Source organism: Prionailurus bengalensis, chromosome B3, assembly GCF_016509475.1.
Source record: "Prionailurus bengalensis isolate Pbe53 chromosome B3, Fcat_Pben_1.1_paternal_pri, whole genome shotgun sequence".
NCBI classification, from domain to species: Eukaryota; Metazoa; Chordata; class Mammalia; order Carnivora; family Felidae; genus Prionailurus; species Prionailurus bengalensis.
This window is the reverse complement of record NC_057355.1, coordinates 121,493,733-121,520,362: the sequence shown is the minus strand read 5'-3', so window position 1 is coordinate 121,520,362 and position 26,630 is coordinate 121,493,733. Positions and strand designations below refer to the sequence as shown.

General features: G+C 41.9%; 1 protein-coding gene across 10 annotated transcripts in view; it reads right to left on the bottom strand.

Annotated features, from left to right (window-relative positions):
* The window catches only part of TTLL5 (tubulin tyrosine ligase like 5), a 285,893-nt gene that overhangs the window by 40,455 nt on the left and 218,808 nt on the right, over positions 1–26,630 (bottom strand). For 8 of the 10 annotated variants that reach the window (XM_043556664.1, XM_043556663.1, XM_043556665.1 and 5 more), the window contains 2 exons: positions 9,708–9,787; positions 1,020–5,540 (listed from right to left, as the gene is read on the bottom strand). The exons of 1 other annotated variant lie outside the window; for it this stretch is intronic. In XM_043556664.1, the coding sequence (XP_043412599.1) occupies positions 5,419–5,540; positions 9,708–9,787 (202 nt within the window). In that variant the 3' untranslated portion in view covers positions 1,020–5,418. Of the gene's footprint in view, positions 1–1,019; positions 5,541–9,707; positions 9,788–26,630 lie in introns of those variants that run through there. One more of the 10 variants, XM_043556671.1, reaches the window with a different exon arrangement.

Here is a 26,630-nt window from a genome sequence, read left to right as displayed (position 1 = left end):
GCAGAGTACTCTAATTCTGTCCTTTGAAAGGTGGACGTAACAAGTGGAGAGAGAAACAACCACACGGAGGGAAGTGGAATCTCGAATACGGCAGAGTTGCTAACCTGGAAAACAGTGGAGGCCAGCCACCGAGGGGACAGCAGACGACCTGGTATCAGGGATGGACTAACAGATTTGCTGTTTAGCCACTACAACTGCTAATTGTCCCAAATAAGGTGGCAGGTTTTTTTTTTTTTTAATTTTGTTTAACGTTTATTTATTTATTTATTTATTAAAAAAATTTTTTTTTAACGTTTATTATTTTTGAGAGACAGAGAGAGACAGAGCATGAGCAGGGAAGGGGCAGAGAGAAGGAGACACAGAATCCAAAGCAGGCTCCAGGCTCTGAGCCGTAAGCACAGAGCCGGATGCAGGGCTCGAACCCACGAACTGCGAGATCATGACCCAAGCTGAAGTGGGACGCTCAACCGACTGAGCCACCCAGGCACCCCTAACGTTTATTTATTTTTGAGAGACAGAGTGCAAGCAGGGGAGGGGCAGAGAGAGAGGGAGACACAGAATCCGAAGCAGGCTCCAGGCTCTGAGCTTTCAGTGGGGCTCAACCTCAGGGACCATAAGATCATGACCTGAGCCGAAGTTGGATGCTTAACTGACTGAACCACCCAAACGCCCCAAGGTTGCAAGTTTTTATGAGGTCCGGCCCCTGAGACTGTTTGTTCCTTATGCTTATGTACAGTAACTTTCCTTAAAGAGGTAAACTGAGGCTGCCTCTCTTTTGATAATCAAAAGGCTATTGCACATGACTCAAGTTCTCTGCGTAAACAGAGGAGGATAAGGATATGTACATACACACAACGGCAATTTACATTGGAGAACAGTAGAAAAGATGACTAAACACCGAAGGCCTGCAAGGGTCATATTTCTAAAAACGAGCGGCGATGTCAAGATTCCATGTTCCAATGTCTGATCAACTACAAACAATTCACTCATTAAAAAAAAACAAAAAAGCTAAACTCTTGTCAAATTCTAAAACATCTTCATTTGGGTTTGTCTCATGAACAAACATGTCTTAATGAGAAGTGAATGGAAGGCGGAAAAAACCCTCAGTCACTTTTCAGTCCAGTTGAATATAAAACGCAGTGATTCTTCTTCCTGATAACCACAAACACATAAATAACAGTAAAATAGCAACTTCTAAGCAGCCGACCTCTTTACTTCATCTCGCCATCTTACAGCCAGGTTGGCTTCCCAAGTTACATCCTTAGTTTGTACTGGGGAAACATGCTTTGTTTTCTTGATGTAGCTAAGGGGACATTACGCATGTTCAAGCAGTTCCTCTCTGGTATCAGGTAACCGCTTAGCTGGGATTTAGGTTTTAAGGGAAGAGGGCTCCTGATACCTACGTTAGAGTCCTGTCTGGAAATACCTGTGTGTTCCAAAGAGGAGAATACAAAGAAGTAGGAGACGCTATTGTTCCACTTTTACCAGCGATGCTCTTCATTCGGAGGACAAGAGAATCCGAGTCTTTCTCTTTATAATTTCAAGGAATAAAGCATAAATATCCGCACCGATCATGCCAACGGGGCAATGCACATCAAGTCACTGTTCTCCGCGTCCTACACTTACCCACCCACACACTTTGGGGCCCAGTACACTCTACAGATCAGGCGAGCGGCGCTGTAAATATTTCCATGCACAAAGCTTGCTGTTTCCAAAGACAGGCATGGCTTAGCATGCCATTTCTTTCTTTAGAACTTTTAGGAGCAATTATGACCTGGGGATATAAGGATGGTAAAGCAAAGGTATGTGCCTATAACAAGCATTTCATTGAAATTAGCAGCAAGATGTGTGGGTTCATGGGATGGATAACCACAGAGTATAGATTGATAACTTGTAGCGATAAGTATAAAAACTTACAAAGTAAGGCAATGCTATGCTGGTTACCTGCCCAGTTCAGGAATACAAGAATAAACAGGATCTTTTCCCACCCAAAGTGAACGGATATTACACAGGACAATACGAATCTGCAGCAAGAGGCAGTGGTAGGTACGAGCCTCACAATCCAGGGTGCCAAGCATTTTTTCCAGGAGGTGTGTGCACTTCTGTAACATAAATGTAATTTGAGAAAGGGGCTGCTGCGCTTTCCTTGTCTCTTTCTAACAAAGTAGTAATTGTTCACAATTGAAGAATCATCACTCCTCTCTTGGCAGTTTGCCAGCTCAGCAAGAGACAATATCAATTTTCAGATCTTATCTTTCTTAGTGGTCCACTTCTTAATCCATTTCAGGAATAGAGTTCCCTGGTTTTCTTTAAGGCAAATGAACCCCCTTAGAGGACCTTGGAAGTGTTCCCCTACCTCCCCCCAAACTGAAAGCCAGCTTGTTTCCTCCCCCACTTCCAACCAGGTTGTTCTGCTATGCTTGGGTTTTGTTTCTGAATGTAGAAACAGTTACTAAATGAAAAGAAGAGGCCTCAGGACAGGAAAGCATGAAATTTCAATGGCTGACAGCCAGGCGACTTTGCCATGGAGAGGGATCCACATCCTTCACGTGTGGCTGCAGCTAGATTAAGGCTAGCACCACACACACTGTAAAAACACCACTTATACAACACAGCCTATAATGAAGTGAGTGCTGTGACCAGTTGCTTAGAAGTTAGTGGTATAAACCTAATTGATGGAGATTTTTTTCCCTGGCTCCTCGCGCTGCACAGTAAAGACATTCACTCTGTTGATGTTTGTTCTAAGGGTGTACAAGTTGGGTATGGTATGGTTAAGTCAGTGTGGCTCTGGAGGAGATGAGAACAAGGCTTGGCAGGGGCAAGCTGATTATACTCAGCGTCCCAGAGAGAAGGTCACTGCGTGCCACATGGGGTCACAGAGGAAAACACCAGTGTGGTCAGGAGACAGAAGACAGGAGTGAGGAGAAAGCCGAGGCCATAACCTTACTTGGGATTTCCCTGGGAAAGGCAAGGCAGAGCAGGGTAAACAGCTTAAGGCTGGCTCGTTTTAAGGATTCTGGTGGGCTATGGGCTCCAGCAGTGCTCTCTAGTTGTACCTGGCCCTGGAGCAATCTGGGGCAAGGGAAATGTGGGTGTTCCATGTGAGAGTTAGATAAGGAGGCGGTTGGGGATATAAACTTGGGACTGGTTAGCTTCCATTTGAAAGGCATACTCGTGGGCAAGTTGTTATGATCTCTAGGAATTGGCTAGCCCTGGGAGGGGCAGTTTCTCTCTGGCTCGGTGAGGCCCCAAATGTCAAAGCATCGAGAATACAGAAAACATAGTTAACTGGCTCTGTGATGAAGGGATGCCAAACAGACAATACAGAATCTAAGAAGACGCAAAATAATGTATCTATTTAAATACGACCCTTGCCTGGGGCAGCATAGTGGGGGTCTTAGAAAGTCTGAGTCCCCAGCATGCTTTAGTGCAGCTCCTTCGTTCTTTGATCAGGACAACTGATGTTTTCTGTCTTAGATAACATGCTATGCAAACATACTTCAATCCTCGCATCTAACCTGCCTGCCTCCCGAACCCCATATATGAAGAGGCTCTAGGATCATTACAGCTCGTGATAACATTCGTCTGTGACTGTGGTTTAAGGGACTTCTGGCCTGAGCAGTGATCGTGCCTCTACTGCATTCACAGCAAGGAGAAAACAAGCATCCGGGTGATGGGACACGGACGCTGGGGTTCTGCCTCCTCACTTTGTGAACTACGTATTTCTCCTATTCAGGGAGAGGCAGCCCATGGCCATCTGACACCTACCACCTGCCAGGCTGGTGGGCCTGCCTCCGGAGCCTCCCAGCTGGTCGTGCTGCACCATGGCAGCCTGGTCTTCTGAGGCCCCCTGACCCACTCTGCGTCGAGGCCATGCACGCTTGGCATGAGGTCTTACCGCCTCAGCTAACTACAAAGTACAGCATCACCCTCCCTAGCTTATGTGCCGCTCAGGCTCAGCAGGGCTGTGTTTGCAAGAGATTTAAGTGTTGAGAGATGGGCTCTTTCCCAAGGCTTCTCTGCTGATGATCCTACTTTGCCATGTAATGTTCTGGGTGGACTGTAAGGGATACTAATGAAATAGGTTCAAGGAAAGTGATATTACAACGGCGGCAGGGTCCAAGTCTCACAGTCCTGGAAGCCGATGGGACATTAGTGCTTCTTGGCAGGCCATCGGTTTAGTTTGGAGCTTGATGTCGCATTCATTCTCCTGGCTGCCAGTCTCCTCAAGGAAATATTGACCTTCTCGCTTTAGTTTTCTATATTTCATTAGTTGTTCATCATTGGATATCAGAATTAAAGGCCCATTGGCCAAGTATTACCAATAGAACTCGAGTTGTTTTCAGTTTTTCTGGTACATTTTGGTAGATGACCAAGCCATGGATTTGGTGTTCCCTTCTCTCTTCTCATTCCTTTTTGGAAAGAGTTTAGATGGGCTGGGGAAAGATATTTGAAGCTCTCTGATCCAATGTAAATGAATCCTGTGGTGGGTAAATAATTTTCCTCCCTCCTTTGCTCTCCTGGGGTATTTTGATGAATAATGCTTCTCAAATAAGCTTGTAAGTATTCCCCCAGAGGTAAGAAGGGTATTAAGCTCATAGCAGGTGTGCCATTAATGCTTCAGTGTGTAGGGTAGAGCAAAGAGGAAAGGAATCATCAAAACCTTGTGGTTTCAGAGAATTTTCTGGAAAGTTTTGAAGGCCACAGCTGGGAACAAAATACTGTGGGGCAGCGCTGGTGAAGTGTGGGTACAGCCTCACAAGATCAAGTCAGGCCGTCCCTTCAATGTCAGATTTCTACGGATGGGTGGTAGGCTGGGATTTACGGTTTGTTTTGTGGCCAGTTATAGCACATGCTGATCTTAACTCAGACACACAGCATAATTACTCACTCAACCTCACCCCCCAAAAATTATTTTTTAATTTTCTTCCTTCCTGCCTCCCATTATTTGAAAGTCCAGTTCACAAACTACACAACTCTAGTCTAAAAGCCTTCTTTGAAATAATAAATATCACTGAGAACATTCTCTTTAGAGGCTATTGCGATTTGAACTTCAAATATCATTCTCTCCAATGTATTCTGTTACACTTTACCTGTGATAACTCAATTATAGCTTTAGTTTCTTTCTTTGATTGGCCTCAATGTCCCCATGGTTTTAAACAAAACCCTCCAGAATAGTGAGGAAATTTCTTACTGCCACAGCGCCACCTACTGGCAGGCTATTACAGAAGCAAGCTAGGAGTAGCTTAACTTTGACCCACAGTTTGGAGACTCCTTCTGAGCTCTGGTTTTATAAAATGCCAATTTCCTTGTCATTTTGAGAAACTATCGCTTCTCTTGATAGCTATTAAGCCTCTTGCTGTGGCATAAAGTCAGCAAGTTATAATAAAAAAATATGCTCTTATTCTTACTGTTACCTTAAATTGGCCCTGACTTCACCGACTTTGATTTTCTCTGTCCTATAACTGTAGCAAGGGCTCCAGATTGTGTGGGCAAGGGTTTGGATCTGGCGAAAATAACCTGGGGAGCTTCCAAAGGTCCTGAAAAATGTAAAAAAAAAAAAAAAAAAAAAAAATCCCTACTTAACACTTTATTTGATCTTGGTGAAAGGACAAGAGGTCAAATCTAAAACTAGGTTTTAGGACAGGACAAAAACCAGACAGAAGACTAGCCAGGGACACCAGGCCCAGAAAACCGCCTAGTATCTAGCATTAGGTGGCGGGCGACAGAAGGAACCAAAGAAGGAAAGAGAAGGCTGAGAAATACATTGAACATAAAGAAAGGAGAAAACACCTATGTGCATTTCAAGAAAAGAAAAGAAAAGAAAACAAAACAAAACTAGACTTTAGAGGATCACTGTTTGCCCAGATGCTGATGCTCCATTTCCGGCCAAACACCAAACCTGTGCCCTTTGCTTTCTAACACCGTAAGAGTACGTAAACCCAAATTCTTATCCCTCTGGCTCTGGGAAGAGAAGAACGTTTTGGGAGTAACAAAGGATGTGTGACACTAGGGCAAGCATCTTAAGAGCTTTATTCATTTTCACTATTAACTTCTTATATTCCAGATCCATCCAGGATCTATAACAACTAGATAACGCTTGGTGAAAAGAATAAGAATCTGATAATAAAAAGAGGTCATTCCGCTGAGAATTGCCCAGCAAATCATTTCGCTTGAAAGTTAAAGTGACTTCTAGACCCTCAGAGTTTAAGGTCCGCTGGGTTTACTTTCTATTAAAGTAAGTTCCTTTGTCTTGTATTACAGGGAGGCAGGGAGGTGGGTGGGCAGAGGCACACTGATGGGCTGCTGCCCCAGCCCCATGCAAACAAGGAGGATAAAGCTAAAATGTATGTTTTATCAAGGCCCCAAATAGCAAATATTTAACAAGGACACTGTTGCTCACTTCTTGTAAATGAAATCCAGTATTGGTGTTCAAAGAATCTTTCCAACAGCTCCAGACCAGTAAGAGCTTTTTAAACAAAACAAAACAAAACAAACAAACTGGGGCGGGGGGGCAGATAGAGGCCGGGCTCCAGGACAGAAGAGGCGTAGGCAAAAGCTAGGGCCAGGGATGAGGGCAGCTGGTATGGCCTCAGACCCTGCAAGAATGGTAGTTTATGCTATGAAGTCCGCATAAGAGAAATGCCAGTTATCTAATCTGGAACTCTCTGCTATTTTAGTTCCCCATCACCACTTCTAAACTCCAGAACGCCATGGTTATAAAGAACGAAGGCCAATGGCTTTGGCTTTGAGCCAAAGGCCCTCGCTCTAGCTTCCTTCTCAAATTTCCAAATTTGCTGACTCTACGTCTTGCCTCCCATAGCAAACTCAGAATATATAGCCTGAGGTAGGGAAGTCAAGGAAAAAGTCACATTCATGGAGCATTCCAGACCTTTTGCTAGCAGCTTTCATGTCCACTACCTCATTTAACATCCACACTTAAAAGACTGTCACTAGGTCACCATCAGTGGGGAAGGATTCTGAGTTTTTTTCAACAGAGCCCTGGGATGAACCAGTATCTCAGTCAGGCGCCCAAGGAACAAAGTCACACAGCTTTAAGGCCTGGTTGGCTAGACCTGCAGAAGAGTCAAGGGGCCAGGAAACAGACTTTTGCTATATTCGTGGACTCAATAATACCATGTTTAACCAACTGAGTTAACTGGACCAGACAGGGGCTAAATACCTTTCAAAGTCAGCGTAGCGATTCCTATAGAGGCACAAACTTCCTATCTCTGAGAGCCATACAACTGACTTATTACAGGGGCTACTCTCCCTTCTTCTGGGTTTAAAGAAAAATGTCTCTAATAGCTACCTAACCTTTTTATAGGACACCCTTCTGAACCCCTAGAATAACACCTTTAAATCTATGTGTCATACAGAAAAACGCATGATTTGTAGCTGAAACACTCAAGTGCCAGGTAGTTACTTACGAGCTGTATAAATAACTCTAACAGGGTTAGTTACTATTATACCGCTAAGGCAAAATGTTTATTGTGAAGTGTGGAAAATGCCTGAGACTCGTGTACCAAGTTCATCAGTGTTTCTTTAACTGAGGATCGGGAACACCAGGAAAATCACAGACTAGAAACGAATTCAAGGCACTTTAGAGGTCCAGAGTCAATGGAGATAAAAGCAGTGAACAGCTGGCTACCTAAACAAGGCGAAAAAAAATAATGCACTCGTCCTAAGGTAGAAGCAGAGGGAAAAGGGAGATACTAGAATCCGGGGATTCTATTATACAATATACAGTATACAACCTTTATATAACTAATATACAACTTTTCTCTTTGTTCTGCGGTTTTAGGCTGACACTGCGTTCATTACAATGGTTACAAAATCTCTAACACATAACTTCAGCAGTCAATAAATATTAATTCATAAGCGAGATGCTGAGAGGATGACCCACCTGGCCCCTCAAATTTCCAACTTCCCTGGCCAGAGTCTATGCAGAGCGTTCAGTTTTGTACTTAATGCATTAGTTAGACCTGCAAATAGCAGTAGGCAGGTTTCCTGGATCTCCTATGCTTTGCAAACCTCTCTGGCTGCAGCAGTTTGTGGACAGATATATTCAGCTGTGAATACAGTGCACAGTTCTCCCGGCCACCCACTTCCCAGGCTGCGCCACTTCCAGGGGGAAATGTTCATTCCTTAAAAATAACTACCATATCCTAGTAATTCTTTTTGGGGGGAGGGGAGGGGCGAGTAGATACCCATCAACTATTTCTTGAATTCGGGTTCTAAAATATTAAGCAGAGAACAAAGTCTTTATACTCTTATTACCTGATGTGGGTGTGGTTATAGAGCCTTTCTCTATATATGGCTTCCTTGAACCCCACAGTAAGCCGGAGGTGTGCGTAATTCTCCCTGTGATACAGTCTAACCAGGCTTCTTGGAGATCTGGCATCATGTTAAGGTGTATTATGTCACACGCACACCCCTCATCCCTTGGCTCTAGACTCCCTGACGGCTCCTTATTGCACTCAGGACCAAGTTCCCCACTCAGGGCTCGCAAACCGGCCCTGCTACCTCCGTGACCTCTCTCTTGCTGCTCCCTGCTCGTGCCCTAGTCCCCCGCCACAGTGACACACGAGGGCTCCCAGAACATGGGGCATTTTCACCCCGCCCCCGACTGTGGAGTATTGCTCCCTCTTCCTGGCACTCCTTTAGTCCCGCACCGCGCTCCCCCCCCCCCCCCCCCCCCCCCCCCCTGCCAGCAGACGTGTCAACATTCAACCCTCTGCCTAGATGTTTCTTCCTCCAGAAAGCCCTCTCTAATCCCTTAAGAGCCTGGGCCAGGTCGCTCGGGTTCAAATACTGCCCCACCATTTACTAGCTGTGAGATGTTAGATATGTTTCATAATCTGTGCCTTTATTTCTTCAGCTGTAAAACAGGGAACACAGTTCCTATCATATGCCTGTTTTGTGGACAAATGAGTTGTTACATGTGAGGCATTCAGAACTGTGCCGGGCACAGCGGGTGTTCCGCCAACCGTCTATGGTTATTCTCTGCATCCCCAGGACCTGACGCTTACCCACCCTGCAGCCCCGCTCCCTGCTGACTTTCCTCTTTTCCTAAGTCTGTAAGTTCCCTGACAGGAGGGATGGCCTGGTCCACCCTTTATGTCCCTCAGCTGACATCTCATTCTCTCCACAGTAGGTATTCAATAATAAGTATTTGTTGAACTGAATCCAAGTGATTTTCTTTTAGTTTTCTGATTACTTATCAGTATATTCTTACGAGTTAGTACTCACAGAAAACTATGCCTGGACCAATGCTGCCTGACTTAGATGTGGATACCTACATGAGAGGTTTCAAAAAGACCTCAGTAAGCACCTGGCAATGGATCAATAGGCCATTACATTAGCATGACAGGGACTATGATCGAGGACCAGAGCTCCATTGTCCTGAAGAGTTAGGGAGAGACACTACTGGTGGGAATACGATATGAGCAGTGAAACACCGGTCAAATACCAGCCTAAATGCTGCAAATCTGATAGCATTCTCCCAGACCAAGGAATGTCATCTACCCTGAACTAGTTCTGGAAAACCATTCCATCCTAAAGTGCCCATTTGCCAATGCTTCAAAAGCCTGGATGCTTCCTCGTTCTTTGAACTGCAGGTTTCTTCGGAGGCAGAAGACAGAATATGCCCAGCCCAGCACCCTCCCTGTTGTCCCGGCCGCGGAAGAGCTGGTGTGTCCACTAACCTGTGGAGCTGGTGATGGGCACAAAGGCTGCAGAGTTAAGGCTGCTCTGGAGTCCATTCAGCTGCCCTTCTGTGGACCCTCTGAAACACAAGCAGCTTGGTTAGATCAGCAGATAGAAAGGTTAGATCAAATGCAGGCCCTCCAATGGCTTTGCCTCTTGCTCTCGGTGTTCTCTGTCATGTGGCTCATTCCCTTGCTTCTTTCAAGACTTGGTACAAATGTCATCTTAGCAGAAAGGACTCCTGTGACCAACTACCCCGTCTTCTGAAATATTACATATATTGAAGTTTGTTGTACATCTCTCTCCACTGGAAGGTAATTGCAAGAAAGCACAGGCTTGGACTACTGCTGTGTCTCCAGTGCCTGGCACCTAATAAGCGTTCAACAAATATTTCTTCACTGAAGGAATAAATGAAGTTTCCAGTATTGACTTGGATAAATTATAAGTAAAGGCATTAAAAAAAAAACAAACAAAACACCAAGGTTCATGTAGACCAGCGGTTCTCATCTGAGGTAGAAAGGAGGGACAGACTTTGTCCCCACCCCCACCCTTCCACAAGGGACGTTTGGCAATGTTGACACATTGATGTCACAACAGCGAGGTCTACTGGCATCTGGTGGGTAGAGGCCAGGGATGGTGCTAAATATCTCCTAAAGTGCACTGGGAGGTGCCCCCAAAGGATTTTGTAGCCCAAGATGTCAATAGTGCTGAATTTGAGGGGCACCCGGGTGGCTCTGTCGGTTAAGCGTCCGACTGTTGATTTCGGCTCAGGTCTCATGATCTCATGGTTCATGAGTTCAAGCCCCACATCGAGCTCCACGCAGACAGTGTGGAGCCTGCTTGGGATTCTCTCTCTCTTTCTCTCAAAATAAATAAACTTAAAAAAAAAATAGTGTTGAAGTTGAGGAACTATTATATAGAGGCACCCCCCCCTCATGCCAACTTTGACAAGAGACAGGACAGAGTAAATTGGATGCTTTGGGCACAGGTTCCCCAGCCACATGCCTTAGAAATTCTATGACTAGCTTGATGCCCTACAGACCATGCTGGATCTCCTCACTACAGGCTCTTACAGATCTGTAATTCTTTCATTGCATTTACCAAAATTGTAATTACGGGATTGTGTAACTGGTTGCTTAATATCTGTCATCCTTTTAAAAAAGCAAGCTCCGTAAAGGCAGAGATTATATTGGCTCGTTCACTGTTGTAGCCATAGCTGTTAATATTGCACTTTGCACAGATTAGGTATCTAATAAATATTTTAAAAAATAATCTGATCCATTGCCCCACACAAATACAAATTACTTGTTGGACCCATCTACCTTGATTTTAGTTGACGTGTAAAAATTTTACTTTGTAAGACTAAAAGTTTCATATGCTCGGTTCTTTATTTCTTGAGCAGCAATCAACCCAACCTTTAGAACACTTCTCCTGGCACTGTTTGTCCATTTATTCATCCATGCAAAAAGTATTCCATGCTTGGTACTAGTGAGGAGGCAGACATTAGGCAAAGACATAAGGGACAAACTATGTGATAAATGCTAAGGAGAAACAGCACGAAGTGTTTTTAAAAAGAGAATGAGGGGCGCCTGGGTGGCGCAGTCGGTTAAGCGTCCGACTTCAGCCAGGTCACGATCTCGCGGTCCGTGAGTTCGAGCCCCGTGTCAGGCTCTGGGCTGATGGCTCAGAGCCTGGAGCCTGTTTCCAATTCTGTGTCTCCCTCTCTCTCTGCCCCTCCCCCATTCATGCTCTGTCTCTCTCTGTCCCAAAAATAAATAAACGTTAAAAAAAAAATTTAAAAAAAAAAAAAAAAAAAAAAAAAAAAAGAGAATGAAACAAGGGAACCTCATTGAGATGTGACACCGGTGGTCAAGGATGGTCTTTCTGAAACTGTCGTATTTCAGCAAAGTCATGAAGTTAGGAGAAGTAGCTATTGGTCAAGAGTAGGGATCAGGAAAGAGCTTTTCGTGGAGAAGAAATAGAATATACGTATAGTGATCCTGAGGCAGAAAGGGGTTTAGAATGTCCGAGGAGCTTTTAAAGACCAGCAAGATGGAGGGATGGTCAAGCAGTGTTTGTCAAATGTCCTTGACAGGAACCACCTGGGGTCACTTGTTAATCACACAACTCTCCAGGCCCTTCCCTTAGAGATTCTGACTCAGTGGGTCTGGGATAAAGTGTGAGAACCTAGGCTTTTTATAGCTCCCAGGTGTCCAAGTGACTTGTATCAGCAGAGAAGTGAGGAAAACGCTGACTAGTGGGCAAAGGGGAAGGTGATGCGAAGAGCACTTGGAGACTCTGGCAGATGCTTAGGTGCCCAGGGGGTCCCCCCCCCCACCCCCTGTCACTGATGGAGAGCACACCCCAGCAGTGATGCAAGGATCACACTCTCTTTGACCCCTTCCCCTCCAGCAAGCTGTGATCGCGGCCCCACCCACTCCTTTCCACTTTCATTGGAGGACAAGGGAATGGTAGAGACAAACAGGAGAGAAAGGAACAGAGGGAATTCTCCCTTGTCCCACAAGCCTCAACCTTGAATAGCTACATCGGGAATGCTTATCCATTTTATTTCAGCCCTTTATAGACCCAAAGAACTACCCAAAGCATCTCTAGCTAATATTGGCTCTTCCAGGTCCAAGCAAAAAAGGAAAAGTTCTAGAACCTAGGATGGGCTCTTTCCTCTACAGAGGTTAAAAACCCTTAGGGCCATTTGCCTGGGTTAGGGGCAGCCGCGTCAAGAAAAGCCACGAAGCTGGTCTCAGTATCGCGCAGAACAGCAAAAGGGAACCAGGCAGGCGAAATACCAGAGTCAGTAGAAGAAACAAAAGCAGCAAACAAGGAGCTACCCGAGGGAGAACAGAGTCCCTGGGTGTTTAGAACTAGTGAGTCTGGATCCTTAAACTCCTTCTCCTCTCTTCTCCTCCCTGAAATTCTTTTCCTCTTTTCCCCCCTTCTCTGGAATTCTTATCCCACCATTCACCTTCATGGGCTGTCTCCTGTTCCTCTCCCTCTGTCCATCCCCTGTCACTCTTCCACCCTGCCTTCTCCATCAACTCCCATCACGGGCCTTGGGAGCCACCGCTGACTCAAACTTTGAACACTTCTAATGAGCCTACTGTTTCTAGCACAGGCGCCCCATTTCCCCCCGCGGTGGAGAAACGTGTCCAACAGCCATTCAAGAGGAAATTCAGAGTGGACTTTTCCATGAAAACACTGGTACACAAAGTGGTTTGGGTCTATGTTATTACTACTTCAGGCACATCGTGGGTAAATACGCTTTTGTCATGCAAGCATCATTTCCCTGGGAAAATACATTCCAGCCTCTGGTCAACCCACTCCTAAGTGAGAACTTTTGAACCACAGCTTACTTAGGGCGCTTGTTGATCTGCTTCTGCGATAATTCTTTGCAGCTTTCCTGGGAGTGCCTGTGTTTTAGGAACTCCTTACATAGTCAGCTGCTTGTCTGAGTCAGTTACTGTCCTTTAACATCAAGTTACCACGACCTACCTCGTAGGGTTGTTGAGGATTAAGGAAGATGGCGACTGTAAGGCACAACTTAGCACGGTATCTAGTATTATATCAATGGCTAAACAAACATTAACTTTTATTGGAATTGGTATTTTTACTTAGAATTGCTAACCATCTTTGCATTCACTATAAGCTTATCCACGTACAGAAATATTAAGTCGGGTGATGCAGTGACTCTGACTGAATATGGAATCTGGGTGCTAAATAGGAGAATGTCCACAACATACTCAGAACCTGGAAGTTAACGGCAACTTGCTATTAAAGTCAAAAGGTAGTTAATTGGCGGCCTATGAGGCAGAAATCTCATGGCCACAACTATTCTTAAACTCCCTTAGGAAGAGAGGTCTCATTTGAGATTGACACACTACCTCTCGATAAATCAAATATACACATTTTTCAGCATCAGAACGAACCACTGTTTCTTCAACTGTGCACCAAATGAAGCAGCTGGCTTGTCATAGAACACATGTCTTTCAGCACGAGAATTACACATGGCACAGAGGATATCCGTCCTACACAAGAGGCTCATGGGAAATGAGACTGACAGGAGGAACGATGCGTCTCCCAGCTCTCCCCAAGAAGAACATCACATGGAGTTGGCCGCCACTGAAACCATACAGTCTCTTTCTCTCTGAAGAGCTGAATGTGCAAAGCTAAATGTGTGTTTGGTGCAGCTCTGTTAGCTGCTGTTTTCCAATCACGGAACATATGGAATATGAAGACCAAAAGATGAACTCAGGAAAGTGCCTTATAAAAGTATCGAGTTTTGCAGTGAGGAATACCGAAAAGATGGGACAAGAGAGATGCCGTTAATTTTACAACATAAAAAAGTTAGAGTTTAAACCAAGGAGAGTGCTAGATGTGACCATGCAGTCCCATAGTGTTCCATAACTGCTCTTCTTGTAAGTGGTATAGGTTCCAGAAGACAGAAGAACAGGAGATATAGCCCAGGGTTGGGAGTTTGAGGCTTTCTACAACCTCAACTGCGGTGATGGGCTTAGTTCAGACTCTTCTCCACACAACGAACCGTGTTATTATCAAAAGCTGCCAAAGGGCAGGCTTCCCGATTACCAGAGCCACGTCAAAACTGAAACAAGATATGATGTAGCCATGAACAGTAGCATGCTAGTCGCAACCAAGAATTCTAATTAGAAGAATTCCATTAATAATGACATGCTTTTTTCAATGAAGGCAGGATCTTTCCTTGGGATGTGTTCATGGCTAGTACCCGAAGAGTTTCCTTATGTATTAAATGTCTACTTTCTAACCCGGGATTCAAGTCACTTGCTCCACTCCTACTTACTCCTTTGATCTCTTGCCTTTTCCTGAAGTCCAAGAAAAGGCCTGACATGGGCACCATTTCTACCCTGAGTAAAGAAGAACAGCCTTCCTGGGCCTCTCAAAGACATTGTTCGGGAATGCATTACAAGTAAATAGTATCCCTACAAGCTGAAATAGTGCCTACATTTATTATTGAAAGATGTCTCCTAATACTGGTCTCTACTTGGGAAATAAATGCCGATCAAACAGCTGGCTAGGAATGCCACTGGCGTCAAGAGCACACCATAGAGCCAGCCTATATGACATATCATTGCCAGTCAAGGAGGGTAATAATAAGCAAAATCCCTACTATCCATTTTGCTGGTAAGGCTTCGGACGTGCTTTTTCGTGGATCTTTATTTCCTTTATTTGTGGTTTCCTCTGTTCTTTTTTTCCCATTATTTTGATCAGTGGAAACTTTTCTGAAAGTGATATCCTTTCTTTAAGATCTGTTTTGTTCATTACTTCACAAGATTGACTGTGGTTTGGTGCTATATTGTTTCTCTTCGAGTTCTTTTCAAGGCTTTCCACATCTCTAACACAGAGGTACTAGGTTTCTGTTCCAATGGTTTAAGTGAAAGTTTGTCTTGGATTCATGCCACCACATCGGGGATGACCTTTCTATAGAAGGAAGGAGCCACAAAAGAAAAGTGCTCAAGATTTCACAGGAAGAGGAGAGCTCGAAATGCTGACCTTGCCAGGGCTGTGGCAGACAGGCATGGTGGCATCTGTGAAGGTCCTGAAAAGAAACCCCGCACTTGCTCATTTTTATAAAGCTTTGGTGACAACCAAACTTCTTTTAACTCCCAAAGGAGAGAAGAAATCTCAAGGCACAAGTTAGGTTATAGAACTGAATTCCAAAAGGGACATGTACTCTTGAGTCTTCTTAGCAAATGTTTACTCACAGATGAAACATCTCACAATGTTCCTTACAACCTACATGCACGCAGGTGTATGTGTGCTTCCTCCTTTAATCCATCAGTCCAGGGATTATGTATGCATCTCACAAACAGAAGCTAATATACTAATCCTTGGCAAACAACAATTAGAACATTATTAATTTGGGTCTGAAAACAAGACCAACTCAAGAAGCACTTTGTGAAGTCAACTTTTGTGCAGTAGTGGTGCATAAGTCTCCATTTTATAAATATACTACACATTGTCTAACCCACGATCCATTATATTTGTTGTTTTATTCCTTTTCATTCCTAGTATGATCTATGTGGGTCTTTCCTCTTTTTTAAATTTACCATATTAGTCTTTCCAGATGTGACCCCGTCTACCATTTGTTGTCAGTTTCATTCATTCCTTCACCCAGTATTTAATGAGTATCTACCATGTGCCAAACACTGCTCAAGGCACTGTTCTCTCGTGTTCTCCCACGTGCTGGGCTGTTCTAGGTGATTTCTGTGTTTTTATTACTTGATTTTGATTTTGATTAATTTGCTCTTGTTCTTTTTATAGTTTTTCAAGTTAAATGATTAGCTCACTTATTTTCAATCGTTCTTGTCTTTTTAATAAATTCAAAGTTCCAGGTTTACTTTTGAGTGCAGATTTGGCTATCCCACAAGTGTGGTACGTAGCATTTTCCACAGCCATCCACTTCTAAGTGTTTTATGATTTTCATTATGATAACCTAACAGCTGGGTATTATGTACTGAATTTTTTTAAATTTCCAAACACACGAGACTTTTTTAAACATTACCTTTTGGTTTTTCCTAATTAAAATGTTTTTTGCTGTTGAAGAGTGTAAATGGATACAGATTTTTTGAAATGCGTGGAGCCTTCATTTGTGACAGTATGTGTTGAATTTTTGTAAACATATCCTCGAAGAGAATGTATATTCTCCCTACTGGATGCAGGAGTCTATGCAGAGCTATTAATGTTTTTTAGACTATGACCTGTGGCTCGTAAGGGGGTTGCAAAATCAATTTAGGGGACCCAATCGGCATTTTTCAAATAATAGGAAATAATATTTTGTGAAACTTTTATTTCATATACATAATTTAGGTATTTTTACTAGATTGCATTTATAAAATGTATTTTTTTTAATATTATAAGTGGTGGTCAGAAAACATGAAAAGCCACTTATCAAAGCAAATTGTTATTCTATATTTCAAATAGTCCAAATCCTCAGAAATTTGTATGAGGCACCTATCAGTTATTGATAGAAGCAGATTTAAATAAATCACCCACTATGATTGATAATTTTCCAACATTTCTTTATACTGTTATCAGCATTTGATTTATAGATTTTGAATTTATTATGTTAACTGCGTACCAGTGCTTTTCTTCATCCCAGTGAATGCTTTTTGCTTAATTCTATTTTCTCTGTTGCTATACTCATGCCCCTAATTAGTATTGCATGGTTTACCTTCTTCTAATCCTTCACACTGTGAACTTTTACTGTAGGTATCTCTCTTTTAAGCAGGCTACAACCAAACATGTTAAAAAGTACAATTTCTGGGTGTCTGGGTGTCTCAGTTGGTTAAGTGTCCAACTCGATCTCAGCTCAGGTCTTGACCTCATGGTCGTGAGTTCAAGTTCTACTTTGGGCTCCACAGTGGATGTGAAGCCTATTTTAAAAAATGCAATTTCATAATCTATCTTTTAATAGAAGAGTATAATCCTGTTAACATTTAGTGTGATTACTCATATAATTGGATATATTTCTACTATCTTAGTTTTTATTTTCCACTTACCATCCTTTTCCTTTGCCTTTTTTTCTTTTCCTGCCTTCCACTGGACTCAAAAGTTTCTACATTCTCTTCTCTTTCCTTCTGTGGATTTGAAAGCTACAGAGTATATATCAATTATTTAGCTATTTTTTTCTAAGCGTAAAATTTAGTTTGTTTTTTCTACTTTTTTCCCTTAACATTTCTGTCTTGCCCTTAGAACTTGACACAGACCTGCTATATTTTTGCCATTCACTGAATCCTCTTGGCCTTCAGTCTTGTCTTTGTTGTCCCAAACATGTTTTATATTTTTAAAAGACCAACAATTATGTTTACAGTCATTAGCATTTATTATCACTTAATAAAAGTCTGGCCCTCACTGCTTCATGTTATCCAACACTTCTGTGTTCACTTTTATCTTATCCAGTCTTTGCTAGTTCTTCCAGTGAAGGTCATGTGGTATACTCTTAGACTTTGAATATCTCAAAATTATTTTTATTTTGGCTTTTCTCTTGAATGACAGTTTAGCTGTGTATAAAATTCTAGACTGAAAATTTCTTCACCACAACATTCTGAAGCTGTTAGCTCTTGTTTTCTGCCACCTACTATTTCTAAAAGAAGAATGTGGGATTTTGTGTTCCTTTGTGAATTTTCTCTCAAGTAGCATGTAACTCTTCCCTTTATACTCAGTGTTCTGCAGTTTCACTATGATATGTCTATGTGCATTTATTTTGGTACATGGGATGAATATTTTAGCCGAGGACTCATTTATTTCTTCAATTCCAGAGAAGTCTCAGTTATTATTTCTTAAAGTGTAACTTGTCCACCTCTTCCTCAAGGTTTCCCTTCCGATACTCTGATCAGAATCACATGTTACAAGATAATCCTACCAGATACCAGACCTAACATGTCTGGCTGTTCAAAAATGTTAATTTCATTTCTAAGGAATTCATGTTCCAGTTGTCCGCTTTGTTGGCAATCCTTCTTAGATTCAGATTTATTCATGTGTTTTGCAACTTTAGTTTGTAGGCTCATTCCGAATAGGAATCATTTCCTCCCTTGTCTCTGTATTTGCCTACCCCTCCCTGGCAGAAGGTTTTATAACTGCTTCCACCTAGGGCCCATCACCCTAGTCCAGAACCAGACTTTCCAGTGGTATTTCAGTGCTCTTGCCTCAGTCATATTTAGAAATCCAGGTGAGTTCTGAAACATGAGCTGGTGCAAGGGTGTGTCATTATCCTCCTGACTTTGTAGGCCCACAGCCTCATATAAAGATGTGGCCTCAGGCAATGGGTCCATGTCAGTTTCATCAGTCTCCCATTAGGAGAGCCCACTGCATTCCAATAGTACCTTGGTGCTACTGACATTTTGGGCTGGATAATTCTTTGTTGTGGGGAACTATCAGGTGCTTTTCAGGACGTTTACCAGCATCCCTACACTCGATTCATTAGATGCCAATTGAAACCCCTTGCCCCTGCCCAGCTACGGTAATCAAAAATTACTCCAGGCATTGCCAGATGTCTTCTGGGGCTACATCGTCCCCAGCTGAAAAATTACTGGCTTCTTCGTCTTTCCTCTTGGGTAGGGAGGGTACTTTTAGGCCCCAACATGCCACAGGGGCTGAACTCTGGGCTGTCACTGCCTATTCCCAAAGCAGAATTCAGAGAGTTTGGTGTTTCAGCCTCATTCACTGATCCTGTTATTTCTGCACATTTGGGAGCCAAGGAGAGGCTTCCCTCGTTCTGAAGGTCAGCTAGGTCCTTTTGGTGGTTTTTATCACTGCAGTGTATTTGAAGCAGAAGGAGAGTATTAAGTGTGAACTTATGGAGACAACTTGACTGGGAGTCAGTGTGTCCAAATCTAATCTTTTGTTTTATTTGAAGCTAAGCCCTTGCCTTCAATAGTCATTAGCATTATTAGCATTCAGGATCTCAGAATGTATTTGAATTTCCATAGCCTTGCCAGATAGAGCCAAATCATACTTACGAGTATCAGCTTACTAACAACAAGAATGCAATTTCTTTTAATAGGGCACAGTGGTGGCAGCAGAAATTATAACTGCACCAGCGCACACACACTGGACACTTGATATATGTCGGGAAAATACCTGATCTCATTTAATCCTAAGAACAATTCCTCAACGTAGGTAATATTGTACAGATAATGAAACAGAGACTTAGAGATAGCTCCAAATAACAGTCAATTAAATGAAGGCGGATGGATTAGATGGATTCAAATCTAATATGAAATCCTGGGCTGTTAGCAATTGGGCTTTACTGCTCTACTCTACTCTATGCAGTATAAATAAGTAATGATGGGATAATTGCTATTTGGTCATCCCTGACACATACACCTTGATATGCAAACCATGTCACCACCACCACCCCAACCACCGTCTCTAGCACATCTCTGTCTTTACCACTGTCTCCTCTACCACCATCTCCTGTGACCTTGTCATGAATATAAGCTAGATCAGGGGCCAGGGAATACATTTCTCTCTCCGCTCTTAAAGATAAACTTCATGAAAACCGGGCTTGTGTCTGTTCTGTCCACTGGTGTTATTACCAATACTTAGAGCAATGCCCGGCATAATGGACATTCAGTACATATGTGATAAAAGGGTAAAGACAAGATATCTGTCCCTAGAGGCTTATGAGAAGAACACATATAAAAAGGAAAATTAGACAAGGAAGTAGATGGTAGAGTTAGCTGAAGCTCTTGGCAAAGCTGCATCAAGGTGATAAATTAAAACCTCATCTCGAATAAAACACAGGACTTAGATTCAAGAGGGCAAAGGGCATGAGGAAGAGGGGATAACATGAGCATGTAGGAACACTATATGGAAGCACGTGTGTGGAGCACACTGTAAGACTGTATAGAAAAGGCTGCAGACAGGATAGAGGACATTTTGCAGAAGGCTGTCCTGTCAGACTAAGGACTCTCAACTTTACATGTAGCCACCTGGAAGCCTCCAAAGATTTTGGAAAAAAGGTTCAAAGAACTATTTTAGAGATGATATTTTAAAATTGTTTCCTAGGCCTACTCATGTACCCCATTTCTTTAAGAACCAATTTGGATAGTTTAAGATTGCTACCCTGTTCTACTTGGGTGTTCTTTTTAGTCAAGAACCAATCTCGATAGTTCATATTTTTGAAAATATTACCTTTCATTCAGTTTTAAAATTTAGTAGCACATAATTATGCAGGGTTCTCATAATTTTCAGTCTCCCCTATATCTACTTTTAAAACATTTTTCTTATTTTTGATTCTCTTCTTTGTCTGGCAGAGCTATGTTTATTTTATCCCAAACTAAATAAGGGGTTATTTTACCCCAAACTAAATAAGGTTTTGAATATAACTTTTTTGCTGCTTTTGACTTTATATTGGTTTTCTTCTTGATTTCCTTTGATTTTTTTTTATTAGCTTTGTTTTATTGACCCTAAAAGATGGAAGCTTAGTTCAGGTATGACAAATATGTGGTGTGCACATTAACCACTCATCCTCCCTACCTGCGGCAGACATTACTAATCTATCAGAGCACTCTTTCTTGCCAGGCTCAGAGAAGTGCTCATAACTCTTGTCAACAAAACACTCTCGGTAATCAGCCAAAGCTAGTATATCAGTTGAAGCCAATCTGCCATTTGTGTCTTCGTTAATTTCTTTTCAATCTTCCTACATTATAACAATGAAAATAACTAAGATTACGAATTTACCTTTGAGTACATCTTTGGTTACATTTCAACTTTAAGTTTTGATATATATGCTTCTTTTCATTATTTTAAAAAATATTTCAGCTTTAGGGATGCCTAGGTGGCTCAGTCAGTTAAGCGTCCAACTCTTGATCTCGGCTCAGGTCATGACATCAAGGTTTGTGGGTTTGAGCACCATACCAGGCTCTGAGCTGAGCATGGAGCCTGCTTGGGATTCTCTCATTCTCTCTCTCTCTCTCTCTCACAATAAATAAACATTAAAAAATAAAAACTCCAAAATTATTTGGGCATTTTGTATAGACTTTTATTCTAATATCTCATTTTATTGCAAAGTAGTCTGAGAATGAGGTCTGTATGCTTCTATTCTTTGAGGATTCAGTTGAAATGTTCCAGTTTTTTAAATATATTGTTTAATGTTTACTTATTTTTGAAAGGGAGAGACAGAGTGCGAGCCGGGAAAGGGCAGATGGGGGCAAGGGGTGACAGAATCCGAAGCAGGCTCCAGGCTCTGAGCTGTCAGCACAGAGCCCGATGTGGGGCTCGAATTTAGGAACTGCAAGATCATGAGGTGAGCAGAAGCCACACACCCAACCAACTGAGCCACCTAGGTACCCCTGTTCTAGTTTTGAAGAATATTCCATGGGAGCTCTGCAGGGCACAAAACTGTGTACCTATTAATTTAATCTCACAATTATGTTGTTCAAAATCCTCATGCCCTTATGTTGGGTCTATTTGCCTATAATAATGACTATTACTTCTCTTTCTGGAATTTGTTATTTTAGGTGGAATCTACCTTTTATCTCAATATTTTTACCTTTGTATACTTTTCCTCAGAATTTTGAAAGAATTTTTGAAATCTGTCCTCTATTTTACTAATTAAGTTTTCTACAGTGCCCAATTCACTGTGGTTAACCCAATTTTTCACTTAGGTATTTCTCATATCCTCCCTGACCACAGACTGCTTGCTCTCTACATGAGATAGCTTTTTGAAGCTCTACACATCAATGCACTCTATGCTTAACTTTTGTCAAGAATACACATTAGGGATTTTCTAAAATGTTGTTTTCTTGCTTGCTTTAATGGATTTCAGGGGTTGACAGCTCCCCTAAATCTTCTCCATGGAGCTTTCTTTTAAGCTACAGGCCCCAAGATTTTTAAATATTTGCTCACCCTCCGAGAGGAAAGTCTAACTTTGCCATTAAAGGCTCATGATCATGGAAGAACTGATACGGATTCTACAAAATCCATAAGATCCTACCCAAATCTTTTAAAAAGGGATTTTCCTATGCAGATAATAAAGAAAATTGAGAGGAGGGAAATATCCAGCAGTTAGAGTCCCATTTTAACAACCATTTTAATATCCCAGTGGCAGGGATGAGAAGTAAGATTCTAATTTAAATTACCCAAGTATGAATCACCAAGGGAAGGCCCATCATTCCATGACTCTCATGTACTTCTCCTCCCCACTGGACCACACACACACCAGTGGCAACTTCTGGTTAGGTGTGGTTACAAGGACCCAGTTCTTTGACTGATGTCATCATCCATGCCAAAAGCAAACCCTAAGATCTCCTAATGCCACTATTGAGGTCCACATGCTGAGGGCTTATGGAGGAAAGAGTCTAAGTGGCAGGCTCCTTGACTAGCCCTCCCTTCTCCCACTTCCAGGCCCTGCCCCTTAGAGTGAAGGGTGTTACGAGTGGGTTCCAAGCCTCTCACCCATTTCCTAGACTTCACTCTCATAAGGAAGAGAGTATATAAAAGCCTCTAGTAGTGTTCTTCAATTCAATCCTTTTCATGCTACATTTAGCACAAATTCTCTCCACACTTTAGTATGAGAGTGGTAATAATTCTTCCTCCTTTTGAGTATTTCAGTGGTCACTTAAGTGGTAAAATTGGTGTGGAAAGGGAGGGGAGTGAGCTCCTAAGTGCTTACTTTGCATTCTCCCACAGGCAATTTTTTAGGACGATTAACCTGTCATTTGCTGTACAGAATGGATGTGAATGGGTTGGTGGGGGTCTTTCAAATCGGTGGTCTACTGGGAAGAGTCTGTGGTTGGCGCACAGTAGGTGACACAGATTCGGCTTTAGCTCTGCCACTGACTAGCTGTGTGCCTTGCTACACTCATAGCCTTGCACTATGCCTGCAATCTTATATCTTTCAGCACTAAAAGCCTATCATTATATATTTTGGAAATGCATAATTTAGAAAATCCTGTATTTAAGGATGGGAACGCCACAGATTCAATCATATTTCTTGAAACTATGCATAAGTAAAAAGGCTAAAAGGCTGATAGAAGACACGACATCTTGTATCCTCACATCAAGAACCTATTTTTGGACCATTATAACTGCTCATCACTTTGCCTCATGTTAATGACTCATATGTTAAAAAGATACAGCAAATAATCCAGTGAAGAAATGGGCAAAAGACATGAATAGACACTTTTCTAAAGAAGACATCCAGATGGCTAACAGATACATGAAAACATGCTCAACATCACCCATCATCAGGGAAATACAAATCAAAACCACAATGATATACCATCTCACACCTGTCAGAATGGCTAAAATTAACAACTCAGGCAACAACAGATGTTGGCGAGGATGCGGACAAAGAGGAACCCTTTTGCACTGCTGGTGGGAATGCAAACTGGAGCAGCCAGTCTAGAAAACAGTATGGAGGTTCCCCCCAAAATTGAAGATAGAACTACCCTATTACCCAGCAATTGCACTGCTAGGTATTTATCCAAAGGATGTAGGTGTGGTGTTTTGAAGGGGCACATGCATCCCAATATTTACACCAATGCTATCAATGATAGCCAAAGTATGGAAAGAGTCCAATGTCCATTGACAGACGAATGGATAAAGAATATGTATATATATATATATATACATATTCTTTATCCATTGTATATATACATATGTGTATATACATACATACATACTTTATCCATATGTATATATACATACATACATACATACATACAATGGAATATTGCTCGGCAATCAAAAAGAATGAAATCTTGCCATTTGCAACAACATGGATGGAACTAGAGTGTATTACACTAAGTGAAGTAAGTTAGTCAGAGAAAGACAAATATCATAAGACTTCACTCATATGTGGAATTTAAGATACAAAACAGATAAGCATAAAGGAAGGGAAGCAAAAATCATATAAAAAATAGGGAGGGAGAAAAACATAAGAGACTCTTAAGTACAGAGGACAAACTGAGGGTCGCTGGAGGAGTTGTGGGTGGGGGGACGGGCTAAATGGGCAAGGGGCATTAGGAAGGACACTTACTGGGATGAGCACTAGGTGTTATATGTAGGGGATGAATCGCTGGATTTTACTCCTGAAATCATTATTGCACTATATGTTAACTAACTTGGAAGTAAATTACAAAAAACAAAAACAGAACCAAAAAAACCCAATGACTACAATAAATATTTAAAGTAAATATTCAACAATAAAAAAAAAGATATAGCATATTTTTTAAACCTGACCCTTATTTTTATATGTGTCTGATGTTAATCTCTGAGCATCTTTCATCGTATTGCTAATATCACACATGCTCAGGTCACACGAACTGGTACTGGTCTGTCCACACTGCTGGGCTCCTGGCCTCTCTCCTCCCTTCCTAATGCCCAGTAGCCATTAACAAACACCACTGTCCTGGGTGCTGACACAGAACAAGCAGTTACCTTCAATTGCCACTGAGGTCACCCTGCTGTAGAATATCCTAAAACCTAGGCAAGGAAAGGTAATCTCAGCTACTGAAAGAAAAGCACTTTAGTTAAGCCTGGTGTTTCTTTCGTAGTTTTTTTCTTCAGAGAAGCCCCAGGTACAACAGCTTTGACTCTGCCCTTCCGAAGTTATCTCTAGTCTGTGAGTTTTGCCCATGACCCTGGCAAATTTTAATCTCCTTAGGTTTCTTTCTCCATGTTCCTGGAGAGTATGAGTCTGGCTCTGAGGAAAAGGTCATTTACAAGGAAGACACAGTTCATATGCACGTAGTTGTTCCTAGGCTGTCATTCCTCTTAGTTCAGCTGACTGTTTGGAAGAAATACCACAAATAGTTTTAAAAGGAGGATCTGAAGTGGGTACTAAATTATGAAGTGTTGCAAACACTAGAGAGGAAAATCAAGAAAGGCTATTGGCACTATGGAAAGGGTAAAAAAAAAAAAAAATCTAAATCTTCCTCTCCACAGAATTGACAAATGAGATTTAGCTAAAGGAAATATAAATATATGAATTTGAGGACTATAACAAAGAACTTGTGGGCCAAGAGGGGATGAGGAAATGGCTGTAAAGCAACAAGATTAAAAAAGAAATGTGCTCATAAAAAGCTTTCAATGGAATAGACAGAAAACCAGTTATTTTGGTTAATTATTCAGTGGGGACAGTGGTTTTGTTTTACAGATGGGAAACTGAAACCTTTAGAGGGAAAGTGACTTGAGTATTATCATAAAGAAATAGGACCCCACTGTTCTGATTCTCAACTCCCTTTGCACCAACTCCAAACGACATTCCATCTTTTATGTTCTATTGTTCTCTAAACTCAACCCTCTAGGATGTGGAAACTTTGATGCTCTTGGAAATTGCTTCTATATTTGTCCAATGCCAACTTCTGTGCTAGAAGTTTGAAGTTCAACCCCAAAACACAGGGCTTGGCGCAGTCAAAAGCTCATTACAACTTCTCATTAGTTGTGTCTCTTGGGGCAACTATGGCATTCCCGAGTGTGACTCAGTATCACCACTCATAACTGATGGTTCCTGATTAATCTGAACGGAGCCAGAATAAAGGCCAAAATGAGCTCCTAGCAAATGAAGCAACATATCTTGCAAGACGAAAGTAAAAAGTTATATGAAAATTTCCTGAAATGACATCCCAGTATTAACCTAAATGGTAACAGTATAACACCTAACACTTATTTAGCATACATTATATACCAGGCATGATATTTGTGCTTGACATTAATTCATTTGTTCCTCTTGATAACCCCATGAGGCAAGTACTATTATTACTCCCATTTTAAATAGGAAACAAAGTCACATAGACGTTAAGTAACTTGCTAGGCTGGCTAGGAACATGAATTACTTTAGAACATAAGAATATATCGACTGATACTCAAGGATCTGTGAAAGGTTTCTCCAGATTAAAAATAACTTCATCAAGGGGCACCTGGGTGGCTCAGTCGGTTAAGCGTCCGACTTTGGCTCAGGTCATGATCTCAGAGTTCATGGGTTGAGCCTCACGTCGGGCTCTGTGCTGACATCTCAGAGCCTGGAGCCTGCTTTGGATTCTGTGCCCCCTTCTCTCTCTCTCTGCTCCTCTACTGCTCGCGCTAGGTATCTCTCTGACTCTCAAAAATGAATAAATGTTAAAAAATAGTAATAATAACTTCATCAATCCAAATAAAGTATGGAGTTTAGTTCTTAATAACGTATCAATGACAGTTTCTCAGGATGGTACCTTCTTCAAATGCACCATGGCGATAAATGATGTTAACAATGGGGAAAATGGGGTGTTTCTATCTTTATGTGTTCTGTCTTTACAATTTTTCTGTAAATCTAAAATTATTATAAAATAAAAAGGTTAGTTAAAGGAAAAAAAAACCTTTATCTGAATACTTCTTAGAGGGAACTTTTCATTGGGTCAGGTCAAATAAGAACAATGCCATTCCTT